The sequence below is a fragment of the Montipora capricornis genome, chromosome 3 (genome assembly GCF_036669925.1).
Source record: "Montipora capricornis isolate CH-2021 chromosome 3, ASM3666992v2, whole genome shotgun sequence".
NCBI lineage: Eukaryota > Metazoa > Cnidaria > Anthozoa > Scleractinia > Acroporidae > Montipora > Montipora capricornis.
In genome coordinates this window covers 67121193-67131192 of record NC_090885.1, presented here as the reverse complement: position 1 = coordinate 67131192, position 10000 = coordinate 67121193, and the positions used below count along the sequence as shown (strand labels likewise).

The 10000-nt window shown below is 39.0% G+C and overlaps 2 protein-coding genes across 3 annotated transcripts in view; one reads left to right on the top strand and one right to left on the bottom strand.

Annotated features, from left to right (window-relative positions):
- Positions 1-10000, top strand: part of LOC138043803 (protein DPCD-like) — a 30913-nt gene that overhangs the window by 7268 nt on the left and 13645 nt on the right. Inside the window, exons 4-6 of one of the 2 annotated variants that reach the window (XM_068890258.1) lie at positions 2401-2534; positions 4659-4761; positions 8716-8777. In XM_068890258.1, coding sequence (XP_068746359.1) covers positions 2401-2534; positions 4659-4761; positions 8716-8736 — 258 coding nt within the window. In that variant the 3' untranslated portion in view covers positions 8737-8777. The remainder of the gene's footprint in view (positions 1-2400; positions 2535-4658; positions 4762-8715; positions 8778-10000) is intronic. The other variant, XM_068890257.1, reaches the window with a different exon arrangement.
- Positions 6475-8699, bottom strand: LOC138043802 (galanin receptor 2b-like). The gene has a single exon (XM_068890256.1). The coding sequence runs from the start codon at positions 8614-8616 to the stop codon at positions 7612-7614; it is 1005 nt and encodes a 334-aa protein (XP_068746357.1). The 5' UTR covers positions 8617-8699; the 3' UTR covers positions 6475-7611.

The window sequence follows — 10000 nt, the reverse complement described above, 5'->3', positions numbered from 1 at the left end:
CCAAAGGCAACGCGGGATTGCTCTGTTTCTAAAACAACAACAAATAACATGATATCTTTCCCTTTTCTATTTCGTTATTTCATATATTATACAGGGGGAAAACAACCATAACCTAAATATATTTCAGCCAAGCAGGCGCAGCCGCGAAAAATCGTAAAAATATTAAATTTGTGTAGACTGCGATTACCAGGTTCATACATACGCTTTACCGCTGTCAGAGGAAAAGTAACAACTCTTTTTTTTTTTAACTATAACCAAGAAATGCCAAACTCCACTTTCCAGATTTAATGCCATTTTTTTGGGATAGAATCGAAATTTGTGTGGCCGCCAGTCGTCACGTGCAAAGTCACGGATTATGTTACATGTCAAATCATATGGAACGGTCTTTGAACCGATTTTTTCGTACGAAGAAAAAACTTTTTCTTAGAGGTTTCATAAACTGTAACCACCAGCATATTAAAATTTTTAGCCGCCTTATCTGCTAGAAATACAATAAGCCAGAGTGCCCGGCCGGGCGACCGGGTAATTTTTCTCACTCGCCCGAAGCCAAATGTTAGTCGCCTCAGGTGACCGAGCGCCGTTAGAGCACAGCCTTGGTATTGTTTGCCAGGATAAAAGTCTTTTTAAGGGTCTATTAAAGATCTTGTAATCATGCATGACAGTAATATTATGATTGAGTAAAAACATGCAGCCTACATCCCTAGAAGTTCTGTTCAAAACCTGTATCTATTTTTCACTGGGATAATTGTCTGATCATGAAGGATCTTTGCACATGGTTTAATAGCAACTGGAATTATTCTTTGAAAATTTTTGAAAGAGCCTTTTAAGGATCCCTAAAAGAAATCTATCTTTACAAGTCAGTCCAGCACTGAAGGTTATCTTTATATTAAGGTTCCAAAAAATACTGGGTGGTTTTTATTATTATCACCTTTTGAACCCAGTATTTCTTTTCACAGTGACTCAGTCTCTAATAGCAGCATTTTTATGCATGATTGCAAATTAAGTTTTCCTGAACAAAAAAAAAGTAGTTTTTGTTGTCCATTTGTCGAGGTAAATAGTTTATACACAAGGTCTTAATATTTAACAAAAAATTTGTTTGCATTGCACGTCAATAATTACTATTTGAAGGTCCAAACTTCTGGTCCACATTTTCTACTTAAAGCTCCTTGACAATGTTTGATTTGTCACTTTCTGCTGTAGGTTCTACCTCTGATGCTATCACAACTTTCAGTGCCATACTTTTTTACTTTTTAGAGGGTCATGAAGGCCGTCTGGGAGGGGGGGGGGGGGGGGGGGGCATTTCCCAGTCCATTTTCCAGTCCAAATTTGGACAAATCCCAGTCCGAGTGGCAAGTTTTGTTATAGAAATCCCAGTCCCTGCTACTAAATTCCCAACTAGAGTTATGATAAGGAAAATAAGTGTAGAGCATCGATAAGTTTTTTGAAGCAGTTATTACTGATAAGTCTCAAAATGAAACATGAGATTACTTAAGAGCAAAGGCAATAAATAGTCAGTGCAAGGTATAATTTGTAGCTGCCTGGAATTGCTAATACCCAAGTGCTTGCCGAAAAAGGTCTGCTATCACCTGGCACATAAAAGCATTCTGAATGATGCAGCAGTCTCGGGTTTCTCTATCTCACCTTCAGAGTCACTGTCATCATCATGATTATTACTAAATTCATCAAGTGAACATAACTATCCTCCTCATATTCTTCGCCCCTTTCACTAGACCCACAACAATCACTAGGCAAAAGGTCTTGCGAATCGGTGGAGGACGTTCAAGGACATTTCAGTTGATCCTGTGCCTGTGACACATTTACTCTGATGGCGCCTTGCCCAATACGTCATCAGAGCTCCTTTTTTTCGAGTGATTGCATTGGTTGCAGTGGGTTTAGGGAAGTCAATTTGTGCTAGGGAAGCTGTATTAGATGTAGGGATGTTGCAGGTGCTTTGAGTTTCAAAAACAAGCCTGTTAGCATCATGAAGGTCCTCACTCTCACATGGCAAATGGAAGAAGACTGCATGAAATATTTGATATCAGGAATTTTGAGTAGAACTACAAGGTACAATGTAATACCTGATGACCTCTGATAATGCAAATCTCATTGTTTTGCACCGTGAGGACTACATGTATTTATTTCCCATTCCCAGTTATAAAATCCCAGTTCCCAGTGATCAAATCTCCTTTTCCCACCAAAAAATTAGGTCAATCCCAGCTCCCATTTTACCCCTTCATGACTCTCTTGTTATAATTGTGAACAGTGCAATGGCTTTGGTGAAAATAAATAGTTTAAGAACAATTCTGTTTAAATCACAAAATATGTGACACTTTAGGAAACCTCTGACAGAGAATTTTAACAGTGATTTTTTGATTTACTAAATTTAGTAACTATTTCCAGCCCATTTTCACCAGGAAAGATAGCAATAAAGCTTTCCAGTGGAGAATACGAAATCTTCCTTATCCATTGAATGTGTACACTGTCACCGTAGATGACAACAAGGACTTTATCACAGTCAAAACAAGCAACAAAAAGTATGTCCACTAGAAGCTATATTTTATTTTGCTGTTCGTTCTGAAATTTGGTATTGTTTGGGTTTTAGTATTGCATTGAATCATGTCTCATAGAGACCCACTCGGTACAAATTCTGAATTATGGTGAATGACACAAAAAAACTGCTTTGAAAGGAATATCTTTTAAATTGTAACCTGGATAGTTTACCAGTTTGTGGCATCATCTATTGGCTGTCGGTAAGCTGTCAGTCGACAGTTGGCCGAGTGTTGGTGGAGGTGAGCTGTTCTTCACAATTACCAAATAGACCCATGCTTCTTACTGGTTTGATCATTAGTCAAACAATTAAGTGTTCATTTTGCCCACTTTACCTCTGCTCTACATAAAAGGTAAAATTTCAAGGTGCCTTTAACCTGATGGTTTTTATTCCACAAAAGCCATTTTAGGCACCTTTAAGCAGTTATTTTCTTACCCTAACTCCTGGTGATTTCGGTTCTAACTGATCAAAAACAAAATGCGTTAAGTTAAGAACATTGATAGCACAGGTCACAGGTCGTTGTTTTGCCAATACAGAAAATATCCTAAACATTCATAAATGCTATTAAACCTTAATCCTAATTAAGCCTTAAGGTTAGCTTTTATGAATGTTTAGGATCTACTTTCTGTATTGGTAAAACAATGACCTGTGACCTGTGTTTTGTACCTGCCCGATAGCATCAGTGTAAGAAATGATGTCACAAACTGCTTTGCATTTCAGTTTCGAAATAGTTTTTATTATCATGTCAGAGATGAATCCATGCCTTTCACAAGCTGGGCAGTGGAACAAATTACTAGATTTTGTTAAGTTTAATGTCGCATTTAAAGTGAAATTTTAAAGAGAGTTACATGTAAGAGGCACTTTGAGGGCCATGATAAATGCCCCTAATTAGATGCACGCAGATCTCAAAAAGCGTCATGAAGTGTCCCTCTCCAACATTACTCGAGTCTTGGAATACAGACAAGTAAGGATAAACAACTCCAACTACCCTAAGCTATAAAAGATAACGCTAACCTTCACCCCTACCTTATTATTGGAAATAGGAAGCAAAAACTTAGACTTAAATGGATGGATGTCAAAATTGAGCGTGCATCTTAAATTAAGTGCATCTCAGGACATAAGTGAAATATACCCCTCATTGCCTTGCACGTAGCTTACAGGGAGCAGACTCATTTTTAGGCATTTGTTTCACCCGCCAAGAGCAGAAAAATGTGTCCTCTTCCCCGCAGGCTACCTTGCACAGAATCTGCTTATCGCAGTGTATTCACACATTATTCACAGTGCAGTGCCAAATTGCATTTCAATTCTTGGTTTGCATCCACGTGACGAGACGGCCATGTTGGTCTACAAAACAATAGAAAATGGCCGGACACGTTTTGCATAATAATTGAGTCAAATTCCCAAATGACATTTTACTGCATAATGTTCTGTACACCAACATGGCCGCCGTGACGTCAGATGGAAACCATCAATAGGCCATTTCCGAGTTCATGTCTGCCTCTTCTTCAAAGCGAGTCCAAGTGCGAAGTTTTTTTTATGGAAATAGACCTTATTTACGATGGCCGCCATGTTGGATCTGCTATTATCATGCAAATTAGCTACACACTTCTGAGGGGGCAAACAACACAAGTTCGAGAGGTTATAACGAATATCTTAGCCACACAGATGATTTGTTTCACGTTCATGGAATGTTTATCACCTAAGTAGTAAAATAGAATGATTACCCAAGTTACTTTGATGTGTTTTTAGTGAAAAATGAACAGATAACGAAGTAGAAAGTCAAAATGTCGATGGCAATCAAAAGATATAAAATTATTATAAAACGTACTTAATTCTAAATTCTAAAATGTACTTTTAGCAATGTTATTTCAATATTTCGACGAGCCGATTTTCCGCAATTTGCCTTTTTTCCAATTTTTTCCCCCCATCATAACAGTCATGGCTAATTTGCATGACAACTTGAAAACCAACATGGCGGCTATCGTGAATTAGGCCTATTAGTTGTCATTCATATTTAAAGTAGAACTAATTAACATCACAGAAACTTCGCACTTAGACTCGGTTTGAAGAGGAGGCAGACATGAACTCGCTCTCTGTGTTTTATTTTCAGGTATTTCAAAAGATTTAACATTCCCGACATGGAAAGAGCACAGCTGAAATTAGATCAAGGAGCAATTTCCTTCTCTCATGCTAACAACACCCTTATAATATCGGTATGTTTATCAGCCTGTTTTTAAGTGCTCATGGCAAAAACATTTAAAGCTTGATTCTTGTCACTTTTCGATAATCCCAATCCCAATTGGGGGTCACCGAGTTTGGGCTTGCCCGTTGCTACAGTGACATTTTACGTCACAATAATGACTGCATCTTGTTCAGTGATTCATTTGGTACCACAATATTGCTAATACATGACATACGTAACCTGTAAGCCTTGAAACTGGTTTTTGAGCCATCACCTTAAAGGGCTGTTTACGCGCGCGATTTTACGTCTCCACGAAATCGCCGTAAAAAGAAGAGCAAAAATCGCCCTTGTGAACGGCTGTCAGAACGAGAACAGCAAAGTGTAAAACGCGCGTGCGGTGCGTGCAGAGCATTTGTTTTTTCTCCGTCATTAATCCGTCGTACATACTTACAGGTTAGAGCGGTTTTCAGCTGAGTGTCGAAAGTAATTCACGAATTGTTTTGGTTTTGCATTACTTCACTCAGTGATTGGTTCACATTTTTTGCGCCATTTTTGCAACCAATCAGAAGTGAAACCAAAACCAATCGTGGCTTGCGTGCGCACATTTTCCCGCGCTTTATGTCGGCTACGTGTAATTACTTCGAGTTTTGATTGGTTTACTGGATTGTCTTCGACCTTTTTGATTGGCCAAAGTAATTACTTTGGTTTTGGTTTTACGACACTTGATTGAAACTCGCTCGAGAAGATGGCAGCGAAAGCTGATGTGGACCTGCTATGTATAAATAAATAATTTTAAAAAGTGTAATCTAAAATAATTGCAAAATACACTCACTATGTAATAGAAATGTTAAGGTAATTACAATTCATATTAATTTAAAAATATCCAAAATAACAGCTAAAAATATATACTGTAAAATCATCAGTGTTCTTAAATGTTATGGTAGAACTACAACCAAAAGATATTCCGTCAATAGATTTAGAGTGTTTTACAAGATTTGCTTTAAACGATGCAAAAGAAAGTAAAGGCTTGATCTTTACGGGTAGACTGTTCCAAATTATACTGGCTCGATGAGTGAACGAATCATTTTTTCCTTTCCACTCAGTAAGTACTGGTTAGATTGAATTAAAGGTTTTCTCTTAGATTGTAGTTAGTCGCGTGCTCTGAGAAAAGAGATTTATGATACTGGGTGTTGCTAACTTATAATAAGCTTGGTAAGCTATGCATGCCAGTCTCCTTTTATAAAAATATGACAAGGGGTGCCATTTTACTTAAGATAAAAAAATTTATGCCTTAGGATGGAGGGGATGAGATTATGAATAAGTCGAGCAGCACGGGTGTGAGATTCCTCCAAAACCTGTAATGAACTTGAACGACCCCATAGAGAAATGCAATAGGTTGTGCTTGGTAACATGCCTTTAAAATAGATGGACTCTAAGGTGGGAGGTCAAAAGACTTAATCTGTTCAAGTTTGATGCAAGAGGTCCCGAGTTCGATCCCCGGATCTCACATCCTTGTTTCGACTTCTTTCCTTTCAGTGTAGCCTAAGTAGCTTTAAATACCCTTAAAACGGAGCACTGATGGAAAGAGGGGGGTAAAATGAGCGCACCGTCGGCTTCCTGGAAGAATACTCTCTAGAGAGTAAAGGAACTTCCGACATTAAGCTTATTGTCTAATGTGACTCTCAGACTTGATGTCTAATGTGACTCCCAGACTTGATGATTGAGTTGTACAGTTAATCAGATGATTGTGCAAGGTTATTGGTGGAATTGGTCCAATGAAAGGAGACTTGGATATAAACATAATTTCCGTTTTAATAGGATGAATTGACATGCGGTTGAGTCGTGCCCAGCTATGAAGTTGTTGCAAAACAACGATTAAGGCCTAAAAGTTGCGTTTTCAGGCTGAAACGAAGGTTTTGTAGAAATTTCCAGTTTTGGATAGCTTGTAACCATTCTGGCCAACGTCGTCGTAGTCTCCTGAGTACGGAGTAAACCGGGTTAATGCTAAAAGGGGAAGACGAGAAGGACACTGGACATCTCGTCACAGTTAGACGATGTACTTAGATTAGAAGGTCACCAACTTAATATTCCCATGCACCGTATTCAAGTATTTCGCATAGCGCCGATCAACAGTGTTTAATTCAAAGCACCCATTCCGAATAGCGCTGATCTACAAGTATTTAAGTATAACACCCATTTTAAACCGGTTAGCTTTCAATTTTAGTGATGGGTGTCTATTTACATATTATGAAAACTCGCACTTGCTTATCGGCTTGCTTCGATGGTCTTGTGGTCGCTTATGGTCCAGGTTCAACCTTCTCGACCTTCATGTTCCTTAAAAAGTCTTGGTGCTTTTTCACATTAAATTGAAGAGAAATTTGTTAAGTATAGAGTTAACTTTCTGTAACTGAAGTGAAAGAGGAAATAACGCTCACTAAACTGTTTCAAACTGGGGCGGCCGAGTAAGAATGAGTCATTCTTGTCCCCAGAGCCACGCGGTGGCATTTACATAATGGCATGCACGATTCACCGCTTACCAAAAAGATCGTAGTTTTTGGGAACAAAGATGGATGTGAAACTGATATGGAGTAATCAACATGGCCTCTTCTCTAAATTCACGATTAGCGTTAATTCGTAATTTGCTTTGAATTCAGGTTGGAATAATACACTAGTTACGTATACGCAATATGAACACACTCAGAACTCACTCAGAACTCTTTTTTAACCATGAAGAAATTGGGCAAAGGTCGCAATGCACATATGGCGTTCTCGACTCGAGTGCGTTCTGTTCAAATTGACTAATTGTTTTGAAAACGGAAGATTGCCGTGTAATTTTTTACCATCCTCGTGTCAGAAAGTGCTGACATCAACTGTACACAATTTACAAGTGTTTAATCGCGATTCGCCATCGGTCGTTTTCCCCACGGTTTGCCTTTTTTTCGGGTATCCTTGTAGCGTTGATGATCCCCACCCTTGAAGATTGCTTTTGGAAGCTGAAGCACTTGACACACCGTGTAATTGACTGCTTTAAGCTAAAGTTCTCACCGTACATTCCGTATAGTATGGGATCTAAGGCCGTGTTCAGTAATATTAGAAGCTGAGAGCTCCTCCGTATGTGCCATTCCCTGCTGACATGAAAATACCACAATGTGCGGAAGATCACGAAAGGTGACCAACAGATTACAAATACGAGAGTTATGACTGTCAAAGTCTTCGCTACCTTGCGATGTCTGCAAGTGGACGATGTGGTAAAAGAGTTCTGAGATAATAACTCTCGTACATTCGAACGCAGAACACGAAAAATTGAAGATTGAGCATACAGCATGTAAATTACGGGAATGATGAAAAAACATATGCTGTGAATGCCGTAATAGATTTGTCTCGCCAACTCTCCGAATGGTTTACTGTTGCAGACTGTCTTGTCCCTTATCTTGTCTGTGACGATTCCATACGCGTATAGCGCTGGCGCATTAACTACAAGGCTTATCACCCACAAAATGACCACCTTCTTTGAAGCGCAACTTAAAGCAATGAATCTGGCGTTGAAGGGATCCCTCACCGCTTTTATTCTTTCATGACTAATGACAACAAGAATCATAATTGTAGTAGTGTAACATGCTTCGATCAAGTAGCTCTGAAGTTTGCATGAGACTTCACCGCCTACCCAACTCGAATAAAAGCTTATGGCGTCCAATATGCTCAGCAAAGCGAAGACCAAGTCGGCCATGGCCAAGTTAGCTATGAACAATTTTAATGAGGAAGCACGTCTTCGGTAGCACAGTGACAGAACAAAGCAGTTTCCTGCGATTGATAACACGTAAACAATGAAGTAAAAACAAGATCCGAAGATTACCACCGGCAACGTAATTCCTTCAATTGTTCCCATGATAGCGTTACTGCGTATCCGTTCGTGTATCTGTTATACCCCCTTACGACGTGCGCTATTATAAGCCAACTGATTAAGGTTGTTTTTTTCCCTCTACAGTTTGTTCTGTGTTGCGTTTAAATAAGACAAGTGTAAGACATTGCATTGGAGGCTGGTGACAGGTATTCAAAATATTGACGCACGCTGTATAAAGCACCTTAAGACAGAGAGGACTGGAGTGCGTTTCGGGGCAACGTTTTTACCACCAGATCGCACTACCGTGGCGAGGTACACATGGCTTCGTTTCAACAGGCACGATCTCCAAAGTTTTTTAGTTTACAGGCAAGGCCGTATTTAATAATTGACAGGGACGGATTCAGGGCTACCATAAATTATTACACGACAGCGGGTCACGTTTTGATTCGTTGTGGCTAAATCTTATTTTTTCGTTGATGGTTTACCTCCCACCAGCTTTCAACCCTAATTAAATGGCGCGATGACACAGCAACCTTAAGTTTTCCGTTAGTCATTTTCTTTTTTGGTCAGTTTGAATAAGTACTGTATTCAACGCCTAAGATATATCCGGAGCCGGATTACAAGCACTTCAAACAGTTAGTTGTTTGTGTCAGAATTTATCGTTCTAGCGATCGCGAGGAGAACAACAACGGCACATCAATGGTAGTTTCCCTTTTCTCTGCGAGTCATCTCCCTTGTTCATTGAGGGCCTTTATCTCTTAAGAGCATTTGTCTCAGTTTAGAATATACACAGAAGAAGAAGAGCATTTATTTGATAATAAGAAAATCATTTCGGTTCAGAATATTGGCTACCTCGCAAATAGCTACAAAGCTAGTCTAGGCGGGGCAAGTCAAAGCGATAACACAAACACATTGAAATGCCACATCAACGCACAGTAATCTTAAAGAAGCAAAACACGCGATCTAAGAGTGAATTCTTCGTAAAAGGGTGTTAAACGGGTTTGCAGCAATGTGTTTTTTTTTTTAAAAACGTTTGTAATAATACGGTAGTAATAGTAATAATCAAGTTTACACAAGGTGACAACAGACAGTTAAAAATTGAAAAACGTGGAACTTTGTGGTGTTAGCCTTAAAAAGATGATATAGCGACACGACAGGGACAAGGAATGTAGAACTTTTCCTACTGGTAGTTACATATGATAATCGCTTGGTTTTAGCGCTGTTAACGATTTCAAATACTGTGCGCGAGATATGATGAAATGATCAAAAATAGCAGATGTTACTGAACCTACTTTATATGCGGCCAGTGATGAAATGTATGTAAATTTTTCTCTTCTTTTTCCTTGACTCACGATGACATTAACAAGCTACTAAAGTCTCGTCAAACAACGGCACCAGTTGCGCTGTTGAAATTTATGCAAGTTATCTT

Coding starts and splice junctions, on each gene's coding strand:
- LOC138043802 (XM_068890256.1), bottom strand. CDS start 8,616: ATGGGAACAATTGAAGGAATTACGTTGCCGGTGGTAATCTTCGGATCT.